The 27,210-nt window shown below is 42.5% G+C and overlaps 1 protein-coding gene across 12 annotated transcripts in view; it reads left to right on the forward strand.

Annotated features, from left to right (window-relative positions):
• STXBP4 (syntaxin binding protein 4) overlaps positions 1–27,005 on the forward strand; it is a 90,015-nt gene extending 63,010 nt beyond the window's left edge. For 4 of the 12 annotated variants that reach the window (XM_080394423.1, XM_080394430.1, XM_080394421.1 and 1 more), the window contains 2 exons: positions 8,687–14,024; positions 14,269–27,005. In XM_080394423.1, the coding sequence (XP_080250549.1) occupies positions 8,687–8,798 (112 nt within the window). In that variant the 3' untranslated portion in view covers positions 8,799–14,024; positions 14,269–27,005. The other 8 variants (XM_080394428.1, XM_080394426.1, XM_080394429.1 and 5 more) reach the window with 8 other exon arrangements.
• Positions 27,006–27,210: the final 205 nt, after the last annotated feature.

Consider the following 27,210-nt stretch of genomic DNA (forward strand, 5'->3'; position numbering starts at 1 on the left):
CTGTTCCTTTGACTTTACACTTTCCATTGCATTACAAAAGAAGGACCCAAAACCCAACATAGCAGGGTGTGTTATGCTTTGCTTTTGATGTCCCATTCCAGTATATACTAGTACGTTACAATATACTAGCTATCTGCAGGTTGTCTAAGTAGTGGTTGGAGTGGCCCTTCCTAGCAAAAACCAAGTTCAATGAAATTCAAATCAGAGCAGAGCTGATCTAAAAGGAAACTTCTGTATGTTCCACTCAAGTTGCAGTGAGTTCAGAACAGCAAACTAAGAAAAACCCTGATCTGCTGGATGGAGCGTGTGGTTGCACCCCCCCAGGCCTGACTCCGGCACCAGCTCGGTCCCCACTCCCTGTACGGTAGAAGGCAAGTTGGTTGCACCAAAATTTTCATTTATCAAAATCACCATCGTAGGTGTCCTCATCTTAATAACTTTTTGTGAGTACAAATGGGTATTTTGAGACATGGAGCACTCTTTTCATGGAGTTAAAAGGAAGATGCAATGACTTTGCATCTCTTAAAATTGGACCTTTCCTATTTTACATGTGACTCAAAAATAGAGGTTGCTTTTGAAAATGTTTCCTTTTCCCTGTCATCGTGAAGTCCTCCTACCTGAAAATAGAGGAAAGAATAATTATATAGTCACAAGAAGTTGCAAATATTTAAATAAAGCTCAGCACTAACCATGTGCTTTTTAATGTATAACAATCCAAAGCGCTCTGCATCCGTCAGCTCAGCATCGGTTCAAACACTTTCAGACGTAACCATATGGATTTGGGTAATCCTGACATATTTCTTCTGGGGTTTTGGATAACCAACCTGAGACATCTCAGAACTTTTATTTGCACGGTGTTAATGCCTGCCATCTGAAGTGTCTGACTATGTGCTGTGTCTCAAGTTGGTCACTAGGCATAAATATATCCAGAAGTAATAGTCCTCTTTGAAAATTGTACCCCCTTGTTCTTCCTTCACAGCCACTTGCATGATGGAAGATTTCTTATTGAAAGGCACAGCAATGATTTCATGTAAGACATTTTCCTAAGTAAAAATTCATGAAGACTACAGAGGGCTGGGATCAGATGAAAATTCCAAATAATTTCTAAGGTTTAAAAATAGTTATTGCCAGAGATTTGGGTTGTAGAGAATTCAGTTTCTCTGATTTTCACTGAAATCATTTTGCATGAGTATAAGGAAAATAATCTCAGATGTAAAACTAGGAAACTTGGCATTGGATTTTATGATAACATGAGCTTGTAATACAAGAATGTTAAAACCTTAAGCTGCTTTTGGTTGAGCAATCTCTTTTCCTGAGAGGTTGTTTGTTGTTTAATATCAAGAAACAAAATGGAGAAACATTCTTTCAACTTCCACAGGTACTGTGTGCTGTCTGGGTTCTGGCCTGTCATATGAGGCAGCTGTTAAAATTTCTTCTGTGAGAAAATACGTGAAGCTAAATGATTTTTTTTTTTTTTGCTCTTGACCTACCAATCCCACTGAAATCAGTGTGCTGATTTTTGTTACTTCTGCCGGGTAATTCTACTCTCACAGTGATGTGACCAAAGCCCTAATTCTCACCTCTCTAGTGACTTCTGTGAGTAGGACTGGAAATGTGAAAGTTCCAACTCCTGCTAAGTTTTCCTTTGTAAGGGCAGGATTTGGCACTTGTGGAGTAAGCCACATACACCGCTGCTCTACACCACCAGTCGTCCTGCTACGCCCTGGGTTTCGGGAAAGCCATCGGCAGCAGAATGCTGTGCAGCAAGGGTTTTCCAGTATGTGCTTCATCTGAAGCCATCACTCCAGGTTTGATTTGGTTTAGTACATGTGTAGCTTAAACATAAGCCTTGAGCATGCTCTGATGCAAATAAACTGCACCACAGTGTATACGGTGTTCACTTTGAGACACAGGATTGTGAGTTTGTATTAAACCAGCACTTTGAGAGGAATTGCAGTTGGCTAGTACCGGGGTGAGAGAGATTTCAGGTAGTGCTTTAAAACTGTGAAAAGTTTGCATATCCTGTCACTCAAACCTTTGGGCTTATTCAGCCTTGGCTGAGATCCTACTGTTATTACTGTTTTTATTTTAGATTGGGCCATTTGTTTATTGTTGACAATTTTCAGTGATATAGCACACTGTTTGGCTATATAAATCTTCCCAGTGATAGCTGCCTTCTGAAATTGCTCATAGATTTTTCATAGTAGACAAGTGTTTAATCGGTTTAATCAAGGAATAAATAGCGAGACTGTCTTCTGGGTTTTCACTTTATATCCCTCAATCTTTAATTAATACTCAGGCAAAATCTATGATCCCTGAGGGAAAGACAAGAAACATTTATGTTGCCTTAGGACACAGCTCCATGAGGTGACAAGTGCTCTCAATCTTATTACAGCCAATAGAAGTTAAGGTCACTGCCATTCTCCAGGAGCTGCCCAGCATCTCCTGGGGTACTATTATGTGCTCTGTGTGGCTTTTGAAATGTTGCCTTGAAAGAGGGTACAGTCTTAAACCCATTTTAACCGAAGGAGGAAAGGAGAAGAAAGAACATTTAGTTTAAAATAATCTGATTTTGATAAATATAATACAAAAAACCTTCCCAAACTGCCTATAGGTTCCATGTCTGGAAAAACTGTCTTCCCTAGATGCTCTCAGGATTGACTGATTATAGACTTGCATCAGCATCAGTCAGATGTTTTATTTTGTTCTGATTGCTTATCTACTAAATCAAAATCCTTTAGTTATTCCTTGCAGATCCTCCCAGCATTTGCTCTTCAAAATAGCAAGTGTTTTCTGTTGCTTGACTTGGTTATCCCCGTACAGGATTTCACTTCTGCTTTCCAGCAAGTGGCGTTGTCAAAGAGGGCACCAAACATGACAGATACCAGGACTGGCTCTGCACGTGCGTGCTGGTTCGGCGAGCTTGTTTCACGGTCAAACATTGGAGTCGAAGAAACAAAAACTCAATAACACGTTTAAATTCATAATGGGTAAAGTGTTAAAAGCACTGGCTCTTGAAAGCTGAGAAATAGTTCTGCTCCCAAAAATCATGCAATCCTAAATAAAATCAGGAGTGCATTCACAAAGCGTCAGTTGCAGCACAGTAACTACACTTTATATTCAGTCTGATTGTAAAACAGTTTAGAAACAGTGTCAGTGGAGATTTGAGGGCAACAGCATTAGCCTGCTTCCAGCATTTTCACCATCCCGTGTCCCAAGGCTTGCTGTATAGTATTTCTCTAAATTCCACAGCCATGGGAGGGGGCTTGGTTGTAAGCAGGAGGTCTGCTGTTCCCGTGATCGCCCTCAGGACAGCTCTGTGGTACCTCCTAGATGCTCCATTGCCACCTGCTGGCATGAGGAAGGGTAATTCTTTCTCATCCCACCAAAACATGAAGGTCTTCAAGGTGCCTGGTGCAAGCTAGGACTACTCCATTTTTGTGCAGGATCTATTTTTGATGGTATTTTTTCTTACTGTGCTGTGTTTCAGAAGGTACATAAGGAATGCTGATCATGGCCCGAGAGACTTGCATTAGGAAGTTAGAGAAGTGTGAGGAAAATAGAGGTGGAAGAGCTGGGTGCCTCGTCAAAGGCGTAAGATTTGGGACAGTAGGTTTTTAAGTGAAGAAGGATCCTTGCGAAGCAAAAGGCTGTTCCAGGCAGAAGGGGAACAGATACAGGAAGACGCAGCACCAAAGCACAAAGTAATTAAAACGAATCTTGCAAAGCTGTGTGTAGTCCAGCAAAGAGCTACACAGATGGAGTCTGCAAGGGCAAGCAGGGAAGACGATACAACCTCTAGATGAAGGATTAAGTTTCAGGATCTTCGCTCCGTGGCATTGTTCTTTATTCTCCTGTTGCTCTGGGCCTCGTTAGCCTCCAAACCACCGCTGCGTGGGGGCCTGCGTACTCGTGTGCCAAAGGAACGTGGGGCCTCTAGAACTTCCCACTGGGATATGCGTGTAAGTCTAAAAACTCAAAAGCACAGTGTGGAATACATTTCTGAGTAGTACACAGTATGACCCCTTCCAGCCCGTTGCACCTACATCTAGCAGTGCCATTAGTGGGTTTTTAATGATTATTTCCATAACAGCAGTGAAAGTGCTAAAGGGTAAAGCTTTGGGAGCGTGGGGTTCCCGTGTCCCAGCCTCGCGGCTGTCGGCACTGCTGCACGGTGACCGTGGCTTTGCAAAAACGTTCAGTCGTGCACGGATCGGTAAAAGCTCCATCAAGCATCAGTACTCTTCAGCTGAGCGTTACAGCGTTTTAAAGGGCTAGCGAAGGGTGGGAACTCAAAACGTGAAAGATTACAAGTTTAGCAAAATTGCTACGGTAGATTATGTGTATTTAGGTTATGGGGCATGTTCATTTAGGGAGGAAAACAGCTACCTTGGTGTTTGTGGTGTTTCGTGTGAGCAGAGTTCTGCTTTCACTTTCATCTTCAGTACTGCTCAATCTGGTAGAGAAGCACAGGGTTCATATGAGGCCAGAATTTGGCTTTCCAAGTTCAGATACAGCTAAGTCCTATTTGGCCCTTAACGAGTATGGTCCCTACTCATTATGAAGGTTTGACTGATTAACTCTTTACGGCTGCATCTTGTCTCCTGAAGAGATCTCAGGCAAATGGGTCTTGTGCAAGATTGCTCCTTTTAAAGCTAAGTCACCCCGGTGCACTGGAAGAATCCAGCCAGGTGGTGTAATGTTGTCCCACGTCAAAAGGGAAAAGAAAAAAGCCACTTGAAAGAAAGAGTACGTGACTGCTTTGCAGGTCAGCATCCTGCAGAGTGACCTACAGCAGTTGTGTTGTCTGCAGGACGCTTCATGATTCCTTGTTGGGCTCCAGAGTGTGGTCCTAGTTGGAGAATACAATTTAAGGTGAAAAGCAGGTCTTGACAATGCTCAAAATCTAACAAAGGTGCAGACGTTTTTTTTTCCATTAGTTTTTCTTTGCATTATTCTTTTCTTAAAAGTCTGTCTTAAGCTCTCATTTTAAAAGAAATACTTTTCCGTGCAAAGAAGAGCCATAAGGAGGTTAATTAGAATGGTATTTCAAATAATTTGCTACCATTCCTTTGCCAAAAAATAAATCCCTGTATTCTCATGTTTTGTTTTTCCAAGCTCTAAAATTTGTCCTGCAATTTACTAATGTTAAAAAGACAGAATAAGCTACTGACATATTTCCAGATGAAATGTTTCTGTTTTCTGACAATAAATTTGGCTACCCTCCGATAGCAATGACTTGTTTGAAAACCTAAAAATCTTTAAATATTGTTAATTGCTCTGTAAATGTGAAATTAATCTTTTGAGCAGGAACATTCACAAATGGAAAACATTTTACATTTAGAACTTGTAATGCTGGCTTTCCAAACATTACTTTAATATTCAAAACAGTTTCATCAATTAAGCAAAACCTAGAGGTAGGTTTGGATTCCCTCTCACTTTTATTGCTGGCCCTAACACACAAATCAGAGAGGATGTATTTCTAATACAAGAATGTTCTGCAAACCAGTAAATCTGGGATTATCTCTTCGGACTGATTATGTCAAAGCTCTTTAGCCACAGCACTTTTGGAGAGCTAAAAATAAATAGCAGGGGGGTTTACACATTTATTCTGTACCTAAATAATCTGCGCGTATTGTGTGTGTCTGTCTACAATGTGAGACGTGGTATCTGGACTTAAATGTTTATTTATAAGAGTTCTTTTCCTAGAAAGGATTTTGGCAAAGGTTTTAAAACAATCTGTCCTAGCAGAAGCATTCATGGGACAGTGTCTAGTGCAAGTTTAAAAGACCTGAGTTCAAATCAGAAGCATTTACAGCAGATTGACAGAGCAAAATTTGGCCCCAAATATTTTGAAAATGGATGAAAACTAGTTCAATTCTTTCTTACCAGTGATTTAACAACGTTATGCCATGGAATACAGAAAATTGTAATCCTGATGTCAATGCCACAATTCTGCACTATTAAATGTCTGGAGAGTTTTAGCATTTAATTTGTATGAGAACAAAATCAAGTTCTTACAGCAGTTACCAGGAAGTTAGGCATGCTATCATTTGCCTCCTGGTCCTAAATTATGTAGGAAGAAAATCTTCTGAATAATAAACACTTAACAAACACTTTAGTTGGTTACATCGAAGACATGTGAATGCTTTTCCACGTAACTCCTCTACTCGTGTGCACTTCCTCCCATTTCACAGGATCGATACTGCATGCTCATGAGAAAATAGAGCTAAGGATTTAGGTGCACAGCAGGTCAAGGCATGCTGCAAGTCAAATGGGAAAAATAATTTTTTTTTAAATAATTTTTTTCTTATTTAAATGCAGTAATGGATTGTTGAGAAATGGCTTGATATAAGCAGGCAATATAAACACTTAAAATAGTACTGCAGGCAGTAAATCTTGCATTGGCAGAGCTGGAATGGATGGAATCCAGTTCATTCGGCTCCCATGATTCCGCAGGTACTGGAAGGAATTCTGTGGCGTTATGCTGATAAATGAAATCACGTGCGGGACTTTAATTTAGAGTGCTATCTTCTGTATTAAGCCATATTAACAAAAGTTTTATTGGAAAAAAAAAAGAATTATTTCCTGACATTATAGAAAATATTGCAGAAAAATACAGCAAAGATATTTTCCTTAGTATATTTACAAATATGTATTCATAATGGAAATATGAAGACGTATTTCCCTATGTTGTAGAATAATGGGAATTTCTTGATTAGATATTATTCACAAACATCTTATGAAACATTGTTAAAAGGACTCTCTTCATGTTGGCCATCATCTCACTTTCTAAAGTTAAACTTGGGAAACCTTTGGGAAGTATCTGTCATTCCTAGTAAAAATGGTACATTAACTTTCTTAGAACTAAATGATTACTGAACTTGCGAGCGGTCAGTATCTGCTGTGTTGTATTTTCTGTAGCTACTGTTGTTCAGTTGCACTTCTGTTTTAACTGCTGTGAAACTGATCTCTACAGCTCCAGCAAAGTTGTGCACATTTTTGTAATATACTCCTGAAGGAATGGAGTCCATCCAGTGCTGCTCTGACCTGAAAAGCACTTGGGATTTTATTTTTTTTTTTTTTTTTTTTACACATAACTGGAGCTTTCGGATTGGTTTGGTTTTTAAGGGTAAGAACTGAGGATAATGGCCTTTATCTTCCACATTTTGTTTTTCTTGCTTGGTCCTCACCTCACAAAGGTGTTGCTTCAATTGAAATAGTGGCTAAATTCACAGGTTACCAGTCCAGGGAGACGTTAATCTACTCATGCAGCTCACGATGTGATTTACATTAGTATCATACTTGCCTCTTAAACAGTGGTGGTGTCTTTATCATACCTAACGTGTTCTGAGCTCAGTGCACTTGGGTGAAAGGTGTGAATACAAGGTGAGATCATAGCAGGATCATGTTGACTGGAACAGTGGTCCCCATACCCACAACTTGGTGTAGCAGAATATTGACTCAAATTCCTACTTGAACGTATCAGTTTCCATAATCAGATATTCAAGAGAGTATTGAAGACAGAAAGACAAAATCCGTTTTCACTTGAATACATAAATCTAGAGTGGTTCCATATTTAATTATGTTTATATAATATATTTAAACTAACGCACCTGAAAGGGGAGTGTAGGCATGGGCTTTAGGTGCACTGTATGTTAGAATTTGTGAGAAGAGCTGTTGTCTTTTACAGTGTGTATTATACGTGCAATATTTTTCAGCTAGTTCTTGTAATGAACTTATATTACAGAACTAATCTTTGCACTGACTTGACTATAAAAACTGTGAATTTATTAGCGAGGTTTTTTTTAAGTGAAAAGAAGCTATTTCCTTTCCCAAGCACACGTTATTCCAGAAGGGAGAAGAGGCTGTGCCGTGCCCACACACAGTATGGCTAGCATGCGTACTACCAAGCATAAGGTGTGCGGCGTTCTCACCCGCAAACAGTAAGCCTATTCCATTTATCTGTCCTTACTGAGCCCTTGATCAGGTTCTTTCCATTCATATAGAAGCTCACCCAAAACTATAAAGCAGCTTAGGCTGCATGTCAGATGTAGGGTTTAAGCCTTAAAAAGTAGAACTGACTCCCTCCTGTTACCTGTGTAAAGGCTGCGGAAGCGCGTCCAGATTTTGGTCTGGAGGACGTGAGAAGAACATCCTTTTTTGGACTTGCTCGTCTACCTTATTCTGCAAGAAGAGGAGTGACTTAATGAGGCTGGAATATTAGCTCGTGTTCTGACAAACCAAGTGTATTTCTACGATATGATTCCACTTTTGGTGGTCAGCTTCCCCTTGACCACTGTGCCCCAGGCTTTAGCTGGTACGATGGCAATGTTCATACCTTGGTAGCGTGTTGGGGTTGTGTAAGCCTTTGCTAGTCCGGGCTGTACACTGTTGCTGGGTTAATTGTCTACAGCTCCATTAATTAACAGGAAATGTCACCGGTCTAGACCAGAAGTCTCTTAGAAAAGCATTCTCTTGAATGTATTGGGAAATGGGACCCTCAGTCCAGGTTCTGGCACCCAGAAGACTCCACACTTTGTAAAAATCTCATAGTTAAAAGCGAATTCTGTATTTGAAAGTGGTGCAATGATCATTACAACTCCAGACTCCCAGCTGGTATTTCTTGTTTGGAGATTGGCAAACCTCTTTTGGGTTGCTAATGGCATTTCTTGTTTCTTTTTAGCCATGTAACACAGACAACGTCATGGATCCATCCTGTGACAAGCGCCCTAAGCTTGCTTTGCTCTGAGGATGATGATGATGGAATAAGAGAGCTTCCTGGGTCCAAGAGCTGAGGACATCTGCTGACAGATAGTAGTTTGTCTAGTTACAGCACGTTAGTGAGAAGATGCACACTTCTTAATCTACATAGTGTCTAGTCTAATGCAATAGTACCTGGTGACGTTTCTCCCCTTGAAGTCAGAGGAGGTTCTGCCGTTGTTTGGTTGGGTTTGTTGATGCAAGCGCTGCTCCCTTCAGTTCTTCATCTGTCCCAGTTTGGTGTGCAGGGATCAGTCTTCTCTTAGGGCCCAATCCACTCTGCTCAGACCTCTCTACTGGCGTAACTGTCCTGACCTGAAGTGGAATTTTCACAGCTATGACCAGCCTGAGAGTTAAGATGGGACCATCGGTTGTGATTTCACATGGGAGGTTCCAGCTGATGGCTGACTGCAAGATGCAAGGTGAGCTGTGTTTGGGGTTTTTAACCAGTGCTAGTGAGTGTAATGTAGATGCCTTTTCTTTAACTACTGAAGATCTGTATTTTTATGGAGGAAATCTAGCAATTTATTACAAGTATTGAAGCCCTGATGACTTTTAAAACAAATACTTACCAAGACTGATGGTTGGGCTTTAGAAAAATGAGTCTTTGATAAGTTGTCAAGTAAAAAGAAACAGTTTTGGTAGAGGACACCATACTCTTGTCAACAATATGAGGCAAGAATGAAAATTATTCTACTTTTGTACTCTGCTAAACCGATACATACTTGCATCAAATACTTCAGTGGAAGCTGTGAAGTTTCAAGTACAATGAAACCTGTGAAACCACCTCCAGGATCAGCAGAAATCAGTCACCTCCTCAAAGTTGGTCTTTAAGTAGAACAAAATCATTTTGTACACATTGGTGATGATTTAAAGAGGATAAAGAAAATGATAGGGAGTGCTAGTGCAAGCTAATGAACAGGTTTCACTGTACCTCAATAGAACAGGATATTTTAAATCTCATTATATTCACAGCACAGCGTATGATGTCAGCTTTGTCAAATACATGACTATGCTACGGTTTTTCTGGAGGCTCCTTATATAATGTGTGTGTATGTATATGATATATAGTAGGTGTTGACTAATGAATGAAAGACCTGAAATGTCGCAGAAGCACTGATGAATACACCGAAGAAAACTCTCTCTGACCTTCAGCCCAAGGAGAATGGGGCTGTAACAGTGTGAGGGAGGCACAGGCTGCAATCTGCATTTTCCTGAGCCACGCGCTGAAGGGCTTCAGAACCTCCCTGGAAAGGTTCAGGCACACCTCTGCCCTCCCGCTCACCTCTGTTGGCTGACGCAAAGGAATGAGGCTGTGCAGTCACATTTTTTGAGGTCAGTCTTCTGCAGGTGTGGCATGGATTTAAAAATCCTTGTACCCTGAGGAATGGATGTGAAGACCAGACTTGCAGTTCAGGTGCCTGTGCCAGACTCTCTGTCCATAGCATTACAGAGCTGTGCCAGGTCAGGCATACTGTAGCTGTTGATCCTTTTGAATCAAAAATAATATACTTTTTTTTAACAATCCTAATCAAGCCTCTTCGTTGAAGCAGTGCAGCAAGCTACTGCATTTGGCCTGTAAGCTGCAGAGCAGATCACCAAATGGTCTTGCTGGAGGAGCAAAGCGCAGTTCGCAAAAGTTTTTTTGCAGGCTTTGCTGGAAGTAGATGTCAGGATATATTGAATAAGCAAATAGGAAAAAATTGTTTTGTACTTTTAACTAGGTCAGAACCAAATTATCCGTGAATCTACACAGGTGGTGTGGATTAGGAAGAAGAGCTTGCTCAGCAGACCCACAGTAACTTTTATTTCTAAGAAAACTTCTCATAGCAATAACACAGAAATGCTTTAGCTGTATTTTCTCCAGTGGCTCCTACGTGCCTCACAGCCTGAAGGGACAGAGCTTGTGCTTCACTTTCAGGGCTGGACACTCAAGAAGCATTTTTATTGAAATCCCTTTTCTGAAAATGGCACAGACTCATGACCCATAGAGGATATATATGGTTCTGAATTCCTTGCGGTATTTGCTGTAGCTCTAGTAGCCATTTGGATGCTTTATGACAGGCGCTTGCAGTTCATACTTCCATGATATCCCGATTGCTTATGGATTCCAGTTTTCCAGTTCTGTTCAAGAGCACTTTGAATCTCCACTTGACCCTCGCAGTCTGGATTTATTCTGCTAGCGGCGCTGGAACAGCTAGCTGGGTGTTTCTCATAGGAGAAGCTATTTAAGGACAGAGACTATGGATCAGGCAGGCTGCATGAGCAGAAACTTGATGGAGAGCAATTTAAAGCTGTCCTGGTAGATCAGCTGGAGGAGGACAGCTCTGCACATACTGCCGGCCCTTCCCGGGGAGCTGGCCGTGATCCCTGGCCCCGAGCGTGCGACGCGCAGCTGCTGTGCACGAGAGGGGGAGAAATCGAGACAAAATGCTGGCGATCTGCCTGCGCTGCTTACTGTCTCCACCCACGGACGGGAACGTTTCAGAAACTTGGAGACTCTTTCTCCCTCTCTCTTATAAATTTGCCTAGAAATTAAAGCCGTTAGAAATAGATCTCTGCATCTCTCTAGCTTCTTCTCCGGTAAGCGTTACCTCTTCAGGTAATCTGCTAGTTCAAATGTTCCGTTACTGAGACTACATTTTCATACCTACAATCTCCAAATGTTCTAATCTATTTTTGTACACTGGCATACTTGTTTCCTAGGTTATTTCTCTTTATCTCCCCTTGTTTCTTCCTTTCTGTGAAAAAGTTTGTGAAATTATTTTGATTAAGCTGAACTGTGTATATTGAGAAAATAGTTCTAGGATAACTTAAAAGTAGTTTGTAAAAAGCAGTTGTCAAAATATGCAACACTGTAAACAGCAACTTTTCATTTTTATTCCAGAATAAAAAGTGAAAAAGAAACGAAAGTGCCTGTTACATCTTTTAAAATAATAAAACTACAGCTTTATGAGGGAATGGCCACAGAGGCATAAATGATTCCTGTACCCCTGTTTATTTTCTATGTAAAGGTGACATTGTGAAAAATACTGTTCTGCTACACACCGGTGTTAATCTTTACGTGAATACTTGCAGCCCAACTGCCCTTCAAATACCACAAATATTCCAGTAAATTTAAAATTCCACATTCTCCCATCAAAGCAAATAGCTTAACACAAATACCTTCACAGGCATATAAGGTACTGAGCTTCGCAGGTGCTAAATAACTTCCTTGTAACACTACTCAGTGTCTCTGTAAATTAGATGATCCTTTCATCAACCCCACCAGATAAATAGAAGCACACATACATATGTGAGCTGGCCATTCCATAAGCATCACTTAAATATTCACATCGTAGTCAGGTGTATGTGCTGGCAGGTGCACATACGTATGGAAAAGCTACAGATATTATGTAAGCAAATACATAAAGCCTTTATAGATTTTTTTATCATCAGTCTGGTGGAGGAAAGCAACAGTTGCTATTTGCACACAGACATTTGATGCAAAGGGGAGCACCTCGGACACAACCTTACAGCACTAAATCTGTTCTGACACCGATTTCATTTGGAGCCCTGAGGACTCACACGGGTGTGCAGTGGTGCCAGGCTCCGTACAGAGAATTTCACTGTCATTCTCAAGTAGTTTTATTCTCAAAGGATGATCCTACTCAGCCTTCGTCTAGAAAGCTCCCTGTTTAATACCATCCCCTTTAAAACCACAACCGATGCAGACTGCCGTTCATTCCTCTTTGTACTCAAAATACATTTGTGGTGGTGGAAATCTCTTGTGTACTTCAGAGTACAGATTTCAGTGATAGAAAGTACTTCTGAAATTAAACAGTACAAATCACTTCTTCATCTACTTGGGCTATGTGTGTTACTGAATCAGCTCACGCTTACTTTCGAGAGCTGTTGCAGGTATGTGATGGGGCAGAACCCCAATGGTCAGCCAAGGGGAGAGAGAGAATAAATCCCAATTTTCCTGCTCTGACATAAAACTTCTCAGAATTACCAAAACCCAACTTTTAAAGGAAGCTAAAAAAGCAAATCAGGCTTGCTACAATTCCTGTGCAGGTTTCTGTGGAGCCTGTATTTATGCTCCCCGTGGTTGTAGCTTAAGGACCAATGGTCCCCTGCCTAGGAATCACTCGGAGGCTTTAGCCTCTACTGAAGACCAAGGAATAAGAAATTACTTACACTAAAATAAGAAGTACAATAGAATAGGAGTGATTCCTGTAACTTGGCCTTTTAACTAGCTGGTTTACTGCAGAATATATTTGCTACATGGGCGTTATCTGTTGGGTGGCTTCGTCTGCTCCCCAGAAGGCGTTCGAGCTGCTGGAGCACCCACTGGCAGAGGGAGCCGGGTTTTGCTGCTGGTGCTTTGCTGGGGGAGGCAGATCCGACAAACCAGAGTCCTGGAGACAGGTTCGGCCAAGCAGAATGTGTGGCGCACGTCGGTCTGTCCAACATACGTAACGTACACCCCAACGCACGTAACGTACACCCCAGCGTACGTAACGTGCATCGCAGCATACGTAACATACACCCCAACGCACGTAATGTACACCCCAGCGTACGTAACGTACACCCCAACGCACGTAATGTACACCCCAACGCACGTAATGTACACCCCAGCGTACGTAACGTACACCAGCTATTTAAACACTTCTCGTGACAGGCTGCTTTGTGAAGCCAAAAGAAATGGTTTGGGCAATTCTTTAAGTCTGTTTCTGACACACAGGAGGGTGTCTGTTGGCATTGAGTTACGGCAAGGAAAATCCTTTAAGGAAAAAGGTCGTGGCTGTGGAAGAGCTCAGGCTGTGCAGGACTGGGCTCTCCCGAAGCTCTGGAAACGCCGCTGTGCCGTGGCCTGCCAGGTCTTTGCTGGGAGCTGATGGGATTCCTAACACCCAGCTCAAGAAATTCACTGAGCCAGAAAGGTTAATGCGTACTCTAAACCAAGCACCAACATTCAGTGGCGTTTTTGCAAATATTACCCCGAGTGACTTGTGTCTGGCTCAGCCTTAGGCCGGCTCAGGAGCCCGTGTCCGCTCGGCACTCCTGGTCCTCACGCGCCGTCCGCGCTGCCCCGCTCCAGGGAGCTCCACCTGCGGCAGGGAGCGCAGCCCCGCCGGCTCCCACAGACACCCGTCGGCTCCGGCTTTGCGGCCAGCTTTGCAAAGATGTTTAGCAGCTTAAACGTGTTGATGGAGTTAATGGGAATTAGGCACCTAACCTACTTAGATGCTGCTATAAATGCTGCTAGGCATGTTTAGGTACCTAAATACCTTAGTAAATCTTTCCCCTTACTGCTTGCAATGATAGTGTACCAAAAATCAAATACCAATGGATAAAGCCTAACCTTTGTCCTCTGTAACCAGCTTTGCCTTTCCCTGGGGATTGTTTTCCTGTCATACTAAAAATACCAGCCACCTCACAGCTTGTACTGTCCGGATCCTGTTGATATCTTTTGGTTGTTTGATTATTTTTTGCTCATCCTACATTTTTTCCCCCAAACAGTGGCTGATGTTGCCATGGATTTAATAAGTTGATATGTTCATATCACTCTTTACAGGTAAGTTATTTTATTACAAGATAATAGTATTGAATTCTCTTCCCACAAAGATGCAATGAGTTTTGTATCATTCATCGTTAAGTCATATCATTCAAAAAAACTGAATGGGCCAAAATCTGTTGCAAATAGAGCCTCATGTTTCCAAATATGAGGATGGGATGTTGAAATCTAATAACCAGTAATGATTCTGTCTCTGTGGTACAGTATCTGGGCTAAACCCAAACTGGTTAAATTTAAAGAGACTAGATGAAAAAAAATCTTTATCCCTCCTGCTCCCAGTTACGTTTTGGGAGGTTAGTGTGTCCCCTGCAAATTCTGTCCCTGAAGCCCTAAGGCCATATTTGATCTGATGTGTATGGTAAGGATCACCATTTACAACTTCCAGGATTAGCTGAGCTTAAACATGTATAGGGTTAACTCCTGTCTGAGGGTATTTTCTTGCATTAGAGCATATGTATCTTCTAGGTTCTGCTATTCTCAGCGTAACAGAAAGGACAAAGCTCTGTTTAGTAGTTACAGTGGCGCTCAAGACTCACAGAATTTAGTCCAGCACCTTTTCCAAAACATCCATAAGCTATATTCTTCCTTCAAGTCATGAAAGATACCGATGAATAGAGATGCTGAACTGCAACTAGACGATGCCTTATGATTCACTGTGGGCTGCAAACGGGGAGTTTGCTGAAATGATCCCTCATCTTGACAAGGAAGAATCCATTTTCTCAAGACTCATTATGGGGGATACCGGTTTGATTCCCAGGCTTCTTGACTCAAAGCAAACTGTGAAAAATCGGTAGTTTTGTCACTGCTTTGAATAAGTCACAGTTTCACCCTGACCCCCAAAAGCCACACATGGATCCAAAATGTCTTAATCTCTTTTTAAGTACCCTGCTCTTTAGCTATTAGGCAGTCAATATTTCTGTATGGCTCAATTATTATTGTCATCAAGAACAATCCTTGCTCTTGTACATGAAGAGAACTTATTAAAAAGTATGATTAAAATGGAAAAAGAAATAAAATTATGTTTGCAGCCTAAAATAAAATTTAACCACAGTAGCGCTGATACAGGAAAGAGAAAGGATCTTAGGAAAGGCAAAGCATTGGGGTTCCTTCTAACGTTTTCATTTTCACTTGAAAGGCTGGTAATGCATCACCATTCCTTTCCAACTCCAATGGGCTGAGAAAAGCAGGAACACGGAGCTCTCCAGGGATGGCGACACTTTCTGTCCCCAAGCAGCAGGCTTTTTCATCTCCGGTCTGTGCCATTGAGGACCCTAATGGTAGATACTGTAATTAGCCACCATGGGGGTTACATGTTCCGAGTGAAAGACAACTGTATGTAATTGATGTCATGGCACGAGCAGGAGCAGAGAAGCCCATTAAGAAAGCTGCCTGTCACTCTCACAACATTATTCCTTCAAATTAAATGCAAAAGTGTTGTAAATAATTAAGATACAGAGGAACAGGAAACAGGACGCCAACAGTGTTGAAGTGTGACTGTCTTGTTATTCGGCTGTTGGAAAGATACAACCAAAAGGAGTCATTTTGTTCTTAAAGGAAAACATGTCAATGCAGTTAATCTCATCTCACTCATTTCTCCATCTGCTCATCTTTGGGAATGCAATCCAGTCACCTGAGCCTAAACGCTGATGCATACGCTTAACCCGTTCTGCCTTCAGATGCTGAAGCAGCACTGTAATACAGGCTCTGGCGTTGCGATAACCATTGAGAGTCCTGCAGTGAGTGACACAAAACCCAAAAATCAAGTCAAAGTCAAGTACACCAACAGGGAAGTCCTGCAGCTGGCTGAAGATAATGGAAAAGTCTGGTTTGCTGTTGTGCTCAGAGGTACAGAACTGGTGCTTGGTACCAAACTGGGAGGGCTGTTGCAGCCCGGGTTTGCTGTCGTTGCTTGTCCCGACTGTTCGGTGTACAGAAATGAATCTGCTTAGAAGTGAACAATTTCAGGAAAGCGAAGCAAAAGGCCTTAGGAAGTTCACCGATTCATGAAAATATAGATTCCCTCTTACAAGAAAACTTGTTAGCCATCAGGAATGAAGTTTTGCTACGGGAAAGAAAACAAGTAGTGGGTGCTACAAGAGGACTCCTCCAGGCCAGGGACAACTATCGCCCAGAGAGGTGAGCAGCACAGCAGGGTAATTAGCAATTTGATTTCTGAGCTGGCTGAGAGAAATTACTGCTCTCCAAGTAAGGAGAAGTAGAAAGTATCTAGGTTTTGGGGTTTTGTTTTTTTGTTTTTTTTTTTTTTTCTCTAGCCAGAAGGGAATGGCAAGCCAAAGGACTCTGCAGCTGGGAGTGAGGACCGTGGCATGCAGTTGGGTGCATCATCACCTCCTTGAGTGCACGAGAGCTGGTTCCTGAGACAGGCTTGTTACCAGGTAAGCTCTTTCTTGCACTAACAACTTTTGGCTTCTTGTAGTGGAAAGTCCTCAGTCCAAAAAATAAATGTTTGCTCTGTAAAGGTACTGACAAACTCTAGCTCCAGGCAGGAAGGTTGAATGAGTAGAGACATGCACAGAATTGCCTGTAGTTCCTGGCTGAAACCAGGGCCACAGCACAGCCTCCCCTCCTCTGCACTATCTGCATTCGGTAGTTGTTCAGGTACTGGTGCCAACACAACATCCGTCTGTAGCTCTCCTCTCGCCCTGCCCAGCGCCGATGGATCCCCTGGAGTGAAGCAGTTCTCAGCTGCCAGGCCCCTGTCCTCTGCCATGTTCCCAGGGGAAAGGCTGCCGCTCTGACCACTCTTGAGCAGGTAAACTGAGTTTGCAGTAATCCCAAATACCTGAGATAAGCAGCACGGCTCTGCCGTGGAGGCTGAAGGCTTTAAGAGCAGGGAAGGACGGGGTCAGATGGATGTACATGCCTTATGTCATGTGGCCCTGCCAGAGCTGCAGCCTAATTGGATTTCACAAATGTGACTTCGCTGTCTCTTGATCACAAAACCAAATTAAACCTCAAGAAGTTTCAAATAAATCCCTACCTGAAAGTTTGCCTCAAAAAGAAAATTACAGTAGTCTCTTTTCAGCTCCTCCTCTGCCCCAGAAGGCAAGAAAAATGAAAACTTCAAAGCAAAACTATTGCTTTAAAACAAATATGAAGAGAAGCAAAGCACAACCAGCAGAGCAGCTGAATTCCTGGGTGCACTGAATAAAATCAGTCATGTGATAATGATGGGATTTTCTAGAACACCTTTTAGGCATGCAATTTCTGTGTTAAATCTATTCAGACATCCCCAGAACATCTGTTTCTTCTATGAAATAGGAATAACAGCCTCTTTTTACAGGGCATTGACAGCTACAGATAAAAGCATGGTAATTGCTAGTAGAGACTATTCCCTAACAAGACATTTTCTTGAAAGTTAACCTGTCAAGATCTTTAAGACTATCGCACATCTACACACAGATTCTGGATAAGAACCTCAGCCGTGATAGCTGTGTGCCACTTCACACCGTTTGGGGAGGTAGGGTACTTGTTAAAATCATAGATAACAGTGGGATTCCAGTAGATTCAAGCCTTCCTTGAAGCCAGATCCCAAGCGAGCTGCTGCCTGCCGTTGGGCTCGGAGCGGGAGCAGAGCTGCCCGGTCCCTCTGCTTTGCTGTTAAAGTGACCTAAAATCAGCCGGAGCTGCTCTAGCGCACTGGTGCGACGGGCTGCGCCAGCTCCCTTCGGGGAGGTGCTGGAACACCTGCTGAACCACCGGGTAGCTCAGGAGGAGGGGAGCCAATTACGGCGGATGCCCGGGAAGATCCACAGCTCTACAGCAACATGGGTCCCAGCCGCTTTTCATCTGCAGCTCCCACTTGCCCTATGTATATTCATGAGTCAGGGTGCAGAGAAGATGAAAAGGCTGCTAGCAGACTTCTCCCTGGAGTCACCGCTTGGAATGGTACCACATTTCCAGGGAAGCCTCCCCTGCGTTCATAACAAGGCTGTTCTCATGGGAACGCCATCGTTCCTCCGTAGTTTTCAAGGCAGGCAAACGTTATCCTTATTGCCCAAATACTGAGGGACAAGGGGAAGCCACTAAACCTCATCTGCTTTGGTTAAGATCCAGAGCCAGAGTGAAATTTTACCTCTTTTGAAAAACCCAGCGGCAACATTGCGGTGGATTTGGTGGGTGCCAGGCTGTTCTGGTCTGGCTGGCAGCTGCGTGAACAGCTGGAAAACAGTGCCTGAAAACCAAGGGACAGGGAAACCTGAGCTGCTCTCACACAGGGCTCTAGCAGAGCAAAATTCTGCTGCAGAAAACCTTGCTGGCATCTTGCTTTGCAACAGGGAATGGCAGCTATTGGAGCAGAAGAAAAAAAAAACCCCACAAACATTCCTGAATGAAAGGGAAGTGACTTTGGAGGAGGCACCAGCTCGGAATAGCTCCTGCCACCCTTTGTGACACCCTCGCTCTGTGCGGGGATGGCCAGGAACAGGCTGTCAGCATGCTCTGTGTGCAGCGTCCTCTGCTAAGGAACAGCAGTTACTCCCCTGGAGCACCTACAACCTGGAAGAAAGCTAAATCAGGCTGATGCTTTTTAATTTTGAGGGGACTGTTATAAATATTGAAAAGAAATCACATCTCCTGTTATCTGTTATAAAACTGGAAAGTTTCAAATTATTTTTCTCAGTTGATTTGCAAACTCTCATTAGTGCTGTGTGCTGATGCCTTATCATAAGGGTGTCTCTGAGTGCTGAAACATGTCTTCTCTAAATGAACCAAAAGCACAAAATTTTGTGTCTGTAGCTGCAATGTGTGTTAGAGCTACAAAATCCTCTCCTGTGAACTCATGCATATTTTACTTCTTTTAAAAATTTTCAAGCATCTTCAGCTTTACAGCAAATCCTACATTTATAATAAAGCCAGTGTTATCTTTCCAAAAAAGACAGTGGCATGGACCACAGCAGACCCATTTCTGACCCTTGTGCCACAAATGCAACATTTCCCCAGATTTCTTTGATTTTAAAAACCACTCTATGTGGCAGTGAGGTATTGCACCTGAGAAATTTCAACAGCCTAGTGAGAGTACATTCTTCTAGTAGAGATTACTCATGAGCTACTAATCTTAGTATAATAAAGCCTTTGACTGACTTCCAAAGGACCTCAGTGCAACTCCTAAGCAAACTAGTCTCGCCTATTAGTAACCCAGAGTAATCCAGGTGTTTTCTTGGGGGAAAGTATCTTGCACAGGTTCCCTGCCCAAGCCAGACTGGTCCAGCAGCCTTTACCCACCCTGATGGGCTGAGGAAGGCTCAGTTCCCAACAGCCGCTCAGCATGCAGCAGGATCAAACCCTCAAACTCTGCAGTTCAGATGTCTTATGACAAGCAATTATCAGCCTGTTTGTCTGTGCTGGCAAGGTGGGGAGATCTGCAATAGCTGAGATCAATACCAACTCTGTTACTAAGCAGATGCCATCTCACGGCCTCTCAGCAGCTCATTAACAGGGCTTGAGAGAGCAACCAGAGGATGTTACTGAGAGGGTCAGAGGAATACAGTGTGCTGCCACAGGACTTACTACTGGAAACAAGGACCTGGCTGTCGAGTACAAGAGGCTTGCAATCTGTCCATGTCATAACAGACCTCATTACCTTATTTACATACGAAATCACACAGCTAAGTCCTGCAAATATTCACCTGGAATACAGATGTTACTCCTAAAATCCTCCTACCTGCCTCTGCAGTGAACAAGGACAGCGAGCAAGACAACCCTGATGGACAGAAACCGAGTGACTCACCCAAGGTCATGCAGCAAGCGGTGGCAGAGGCCGGGGCGATGAGCACCAGTCACCAGCCGGGTGCTTTAACCCCTGTGCTGAACTGTCTTGGTCAGTCAAGGCTGCAGATCAGGTGTAAAGGTTGAAGTCAGAAGAAAATTTTATTCTTCAAACACAGTATTAAAAAAATGTTTCCGAACTTTTCTATGTGGTAGCACACAGATAATTTCCAGTGATGAAAACTCCCGGACCACGTGTTTGATAAACATCACATTTCGGTCTGTGCCTTTCAGTGCTGTTGCACAGCTCTTCACACCCAGCTGGGGCCTCAGTCCTGAGGTGCCCTGTAGCTTAAAACCCAAATATTGTTACAAATATTGTAAACAGATTGAGATGGAATACATGTCTCAGACCCACGACCAGGAGTGCAGGATGGAGACAGCTGTGGGAGCCGCGCACTCTGGTATCTGGGGTGCCCGGGTCTAACGCCCACTGCTCAAGGGAATTCAGAGGCTGAGACAATGTGGCCCTGCGTGCAGAAGGAACAGCTCTTCCAAGGAAGAACTCACATAATATATCAGTTGGCAAGTCAAAGAATGACCAAGATAAAATAATGACGCTGCATGTCTGAGCAAAGCATCAGAGAAATGTTCCAAAAAGTCATGTCTAGAAGTCTGCAGCAGTTGAAGTTTTGTTTCTGTTGCATGGAAGGTTCTTGGCCATAGAGGCATTTCAGTGCCTGTTGGCCCCAGTTCTCAGCAGGACAGAGAGGAAGGAATGCCCCGAGGAGCAGAACAATCATTTGGTTGTACAAGTGCAAGTGCAAAATTCTGTGAAAAGCTGATTGTACTTCATGGAGTTAGCGGATGAAATGCTGTATCCATGATATCTAAGAAGGTGACTCATGTCACCACTATAAATATTAAGCTTGCACAGGATATATTCTGGTAAAATCTGCATTTGTACAACAAGCTTGTACTGAGGTTCTACTTCTTCCAGTGTTAATGGTGCATCTCTCAGGATGAAATGCCAGGGTAAAACAGCTGAGGCCCCAGGAAGCCATGCTCCACAAGCTCTGCTCTCCCTTTCTCAGCCATGGCACCATGCACTAACCACCGCGCTGCTGCCAGCAGAGCCCTGAGCTGGGCATCGTACCCCGGCAGCATCGTACCCCTGGCAGCATCATACCCCCGGCAGCAGGCAGCACGCCCCAGGCTGAGCACATCAGCGTGCATCATTATAAGTGCATGAAGTCGGTGTGGAAACATCTCTGTGTACAGCTTTAAAAGCTTAATGCCATAATTGTAATTCAAAATATTTACTTCAGCACAGGAACAAGTCACTGGCCCCTCTCTGATGCTGCCTGTGCTATCGGCCGTTAAGAATAAAGTGATACCGCCTGGAAAGAAAAGTAGCCGTGAATGGGGTAATCATTAAACTGCTGCATGCCAGCCTATTTGGGTCTTTCCTGGGAAGCAAGGACATTGCACTGGAGTATCTGGAAGTTCCTAGAAGAAACAACAGACCTCATAAGGTAAAGACATCAGGCAGAGCTCTGCTGGCAATCTGGAATTTGCATCAGCAAATAGCTCTGGGTGTTTGTGCTTGGAGAGGAGCTGTAGCTTGCCTCCCTTGGCAAAAAGGGAAGGGAAAACCAGGCAGCCTCTCCACGCTGACAGAAGAGCTGCTGAGCTCGGGAGCCCTCCCTCTCCTTTGCTAGCTAAATGTTGAGGGACAGGAGGAAATCAGTGGGGAAAAGAGTATTGTATTTGTGGCTGCTCTGTAGTCAAGGCCTTTAAGTGATATAAATAGAACTTTTTAAAAAAAAATAATATACTGAATTCTTTATGACTTTTAGGAGATACAAATAACGAAGAACCTTTTTTGCTTCCCTTGTTTAAATATTCCTTGGTTCAGTGAAGGTGGAAAAAAGTCAGAAAGCTGAGTGGGTCAACATTACAAGCCTTTGGAAAAAAAAATAGTAATAGACTAGCACCTCTCCTCCACCCAGGGTCACAAAACAGATGAAATCTAGTGGCTTCGGTAGTTTTTTGCATGCGTTATTATATATCTTGAGAGTCTGATGAAATGGAAAGATAATAAAATTGGAATCATATTACTATGTATGTTTCGTGAGATTAGTAATTTCACAGTATATTAATTTTTTCCTAGATTAAATGTGTAACAGCACTTGATTTAACAGCGAAGCACGGGTAAGACAGTATTCCAACATTGCTGTGAACATCTGTTCCGAGTTACCACAATTCCAGCTGAAAAACAAATATTTCCACTATAAATCAACCAAAACATCATCCTGAGTGTTGTAACAGATGCAAAATGATTCTGACTCCCTCTGCCCTGTGGTTTGGCTCTTTCCTTAAAATTGCTGTGAATATATTTATTTACACGCTTCAAGAAATACACATCTGAAATGGCTCTTTAAGCTTATGTAGAATATGTCCAATGTTACTCCAAAGCTAATAGTCAGTTGATAGACTATCTTAGTAACTCCAGATACTACTATTAGCATAAACTCTAGTTACAGCTTTCCAGATAAACCTGGTCCACAGCAACACTTAAAGTCCTGCTCGAGTGTTCTGAACACTTCAACCCAATTCTACTAGAAATGATGACCTGGAGTTGGTGCAAACGTGGGTACTTGTTTTGATTTTCGCTTTCGTTCTGTTCTGGTGTGCTTTGGTGGGTTTTTTACCCACATTGTTACTGCTGCTATTCATCTTTAGTTTCATGAGCTAAATGAATCAGAGGAGATATTGATTTACCTGGGATAAAGAACTGAGATTTGTTTACTAAACATGAAATTTGGAAAAAGGCTTTGCAAGAGACTTCCTGGTTAGTGGTTTCAGTATGTGAATAAAATGGCTTGTTTAGGCAGAAGCTGCGATTCTGTACTTTGTTTAATTGCATTAAGCTGCATCTGACCAACTCTGATTAAAGATGCTTTCCTTTTTTGAAATATTCATGCGGAACAGATAAGCCAGATCAGGAGAGAACTGAACTACGGTATCATAAATAACAACACAGTCTTGCAGGGGGGAAGGAGAAGTCCTTTGGGTTTACCCCTCTTTGCACAAAATACACTTTGGGGGAAGAAACAGCCCTGTGTTTTGAGGATGACGTTCTGTAGTTGTTAATCATTTTCTGTCTTAAATGCTTGGAGGAAAACCAGTGTGTGTAGACTAAATATAACCGTGCCTTTTGTGATAGTTGGGAAATGGGAGCTGCAGGCTAGTTAACCAGCCCATAAACAGGAACACATGGTCCATCCAAAGATGTGATGATGGCAATCGGAGCACTTAGGGGAAGTATCAGGGCCCAGCTCACACTGTCACTGTGACAGCAGCATGTGTCAGACGGGGGTTTTCAGGGGTCTGTGTCAAAGTGAATGGAAATCATATGGGGGGTCCAGCCATAAGCACCTGCATCCCCTTCAGAGGTGTCAAAATTATTATAAAAGTCTAGGACCACATTTTCTAAAGGCAATTTGTTAATTAAGGCATAACAGTTAAAAAAAAAAAAGTTGGCATATATTTAAAACAGCATAAGAATGTGTATTTTGTTCAACATTTCTATTTGTAAAGAGATTGAAACACATTCTATATGCAGTAGGCTGCATGCCTTTTATGGCATTATACATTTGCTTTATATATTGTTAATTAGACCTAATTTGGCCCTTGAAAAGAAAAATCTCATTAAAATTCTGATCAGTGATGTTGGCAAGCAGCCATCCAAAAAGCCTCTATTTCTTCCTTTGATAAGTTTGAAACTGCTATAACAAACAGTAAAAACAAGATCACAGCCTTCTTTCTCATGCCAATCAACATAATGTATTCTCCAGGTCAAAGCCATTTAAGGGAAAATACAGGAGGAGGACATCTTTATTTCCTTGTATACATGCTGTCAGATGGCTGCAGAAAACTGTAAGTATGTTTGTGCCCTTTGGCAGCTTAAAAAAACAACCCCAAAAACCAAAAGACTGCCTATGAAAATGCTAGTTGTGAGCCTTCAAAAACAACTTACTCTGCAAGGAAATTAATTAAAGATTTTTTTTTTTAAAAAAAAGATTTAAAAATGAATGGGAATAAAAATAATACAAAGCTGGTATAATATTAAACTAGTTATGTCTGATATTTTCAGTACAACTTTCTGCCTGATGCTTTTGATATAGTTTAAATTCTAAACGCCTGGCCACGAAAACATACAGACAAGAATATCTTCAGTCCAAATACAGTCAGTTATGCACCCACATCACTGCAGATCAGAGCAGATAACTTTAAAAGAAAACTTGGCATTAAAAAATAAAGTCAAAGACAGAATTAAGCAACAAACAATAGCAATGCTTCTGTGCTTCCTTGTGTCCGCACGTTTATCGAAGGGTTATTATAATACAGCTGCCAGCTATCGTCGTATTCGTCCCAACTAACTGAAACCTTTCACTTCAATGCATAAAAACAACTTTACGAAGCTGAATGCTGTTTGAAATGGCAAATATGATGCATCTCTTCTGTTGTACGTCTTTTCTGTACACATCTGTCCTCGCAGGAGATGTTAGCAATTAATCTAATCCTTCAGAAGATAAAACAGGCAGCAGGACTTTTGCAGAGCTGCTGAGCCCAGCGGAAAGGAGAGGTAGGAGGACTCACAGTTTGAACACTCCGAATCCGTTCCTTTCCCTCAGAGCACAATCCCCAGTGTGCAGCTGCTCCATCCTGCGTCACAGCACGCGGCAGCCCTGGACACTGGTAAGACAAAGCCAACATATGATTCTGGGAAAATACCTCCTTTTTCTTTTGATAAACAGTCATACGACTGAAATCCAGCTTTGGGATGCTCTGTATCAGTAAAGGTGATTCCACGTTTGAATATACATTAAAATATCCAAGTTACTAATACTCCATTTTTTCCAAGCCCTTTTAAACTGTAATCTTTACAGAACTAATCAGGCTTTCTGTATCAAATAAAGTAGGGAGATATATGCACGGAATCCAGGGTACATTTGCCTCTTAAGACAGTGTTCATTGTTACTGTCTCTGTGTTGCATTATGATACTTGCATAAGCAGGTTTCCAAAAACCTGGGAAGCCGGGTACACTCATCTTCAACATATTCAATGTGCCTGTTCTGATACTGAGATAGCAACTAGTTTCCAACTGAAAGTTCTGATGAGAGATTTAAAGAGAATGAAATGGGCCACACGAGAGACAATAATTTAGGAGAATCCCCCTGGCTGGGCTAGGGAAGGGGACTGCTGGCTGACAGCAGCACTGGGAACCTGCTTTGCTGCTACCTGTAACTGGGAGTACATTAAAAAAAAGGGGGGGGAGGGCACGACCCAAAACCAGTCTCATCTACGAGTCTTCATGAATCTAAACCTGCAGGATGAACTGCATACAGATTAATAGTGTTCATTTCTGCACCACTTGCTGCTCTTCTGAAATATGTGCAGTTAACAATGATTCTTTTGTCAAGGGGACATAGCATGACTTTAATGCCTTTATGTTTAGAAGCCTGATTTTTGTCTGTAGGGATTTTCCCAGCTTTCTGCAGAAGGCCAGGCTTTCTTGCCAAAGATAAGAGAGGTTTACCATGTTTCTGTTTTCTTAATCTAAGCCCATGGGATCGAAAACTAGTTTGGGGTTTCTGCAATTTTTTTTTTTATTATTTTTTTTTTTTACAGAGGGAAACCTGGGAGCAGGGTGGATGTCACAGAACTGATCACAGAAGTACAGGACAGAAGGAGATCCCAATTCAGGGCAACCTTGCAAGCCTGAAGCTTGGGGGGGTACTAGTCAATTCAGTGAGTTTCACAGACCTCCTTGAAGAACATGGGTTTTCAGCACCAAGTTCTACAGATCCAGATCTGATAAGCCTATGCATGCAGAATGCATCAGGCTGCATTGTGCCTGACCTTCCCCAGCACCCTGCCTCCGGCAAGCACTCTGAAAACAGCCATTTGAAGTCAGAGAAATCTGGGTCATTGACTTCAATAGAAACTCTGAATAAGGAGGAGATGCTCAGCTCCTGCACCTTTCACTCCTCCCTCCTGTTACAGCTCTGCCTGGGGATGGGCTGTTTTATTCTGTGCTCGTGGGTGCTCTTCTATCTCCAGTAAAACCAATGCCAACTTCCAAAATCAAACAGCCTGAGCATGTAAGAACAGCTATTTCTAACTGTCTTTCTGCAGCATGCAAGCCAAAAGTGAGACAGGAAGAGGAACGGAGCATAGAGGAATAAATGGAAGGATCAAGTTGTTTCTCCCATTGGCACCAGCTGGGAGTTGTCCTTATTCAGGGGAAGGTCTGCCGGCAAAACAGGCCATCTACTCCCTTATCGCTAGTCTCAATCCAGTTCTGTCATCTGGCTGCTTACACCTACTGGGTCTAAACAATTTGCCAAGGCACCGAGGGCACTAGGTGCTTGAAGCAGGCTTGAGAGGCTGGTTAATGCTTTACAAGGCTAAGGTTGCTTTAAAAAGCATAGCAGAGTGTTTGTTCCAAAACTGTAGTCATCACTGAGAGTAACACTTGCTGAGTTCAAATCAGGTCAGCTGCCCAGGCAAGTACATGCATTTGATCTACTGTCATGGTAAAGGCTGACTGCAAACCTTGGCAGAGAAAATTATTAATCTTTCAACTCATAGCATATAAGCAATGACTAGTAATACCTATTTTTCTGAGAACTGGAATGCCTTTTGGAACCGCTCCAGATTACTTAAGAGAAGTTCCTCTGCCATCAGCCAAAAGCAGTTCCAAACCTGTCTCTCCCACATTCAATTAAACCTAACAAAAATAATAATAAATAAAATAAAAAAATAAAGTGAGGCGGGGGCAGATCATGGTTCATTCAACAAGCATTTTTCCTCTTGCAAGGAGCCACAGCAACTCGCTCAGCTGCACGCCACATGAGCAATAAACATCAATTTTTAAATAATTTAGCACTGTTGGTAGCAGCTTTCACTTGGAAAGGCAAGCAAGGGCTACTTCCAGAACCTCTGCGACGATGAAGGAAGTGGAGGGCAGACTTTGCTCCTTGGTGCTTCTCAACCTTCTCTTCAAAAGCTGCTGCTTTTTAGCTCCACGTAGGGTGTGGGTATCTGAACATCCTCATGTGGCTTTTTATGTACTTCTGAGTTCTGTGTT

Source organism: Falco punctatus (assembly GCF_963210335.1).
Source record: "Falco punctatus genome assembly, chromosome: 1".
NCBI classification, from domain to species: Eukaryota; Metazoa; Chordata; class Aves; order Falconiformes; family Falconidae; genus Falco; species Falco punctatus.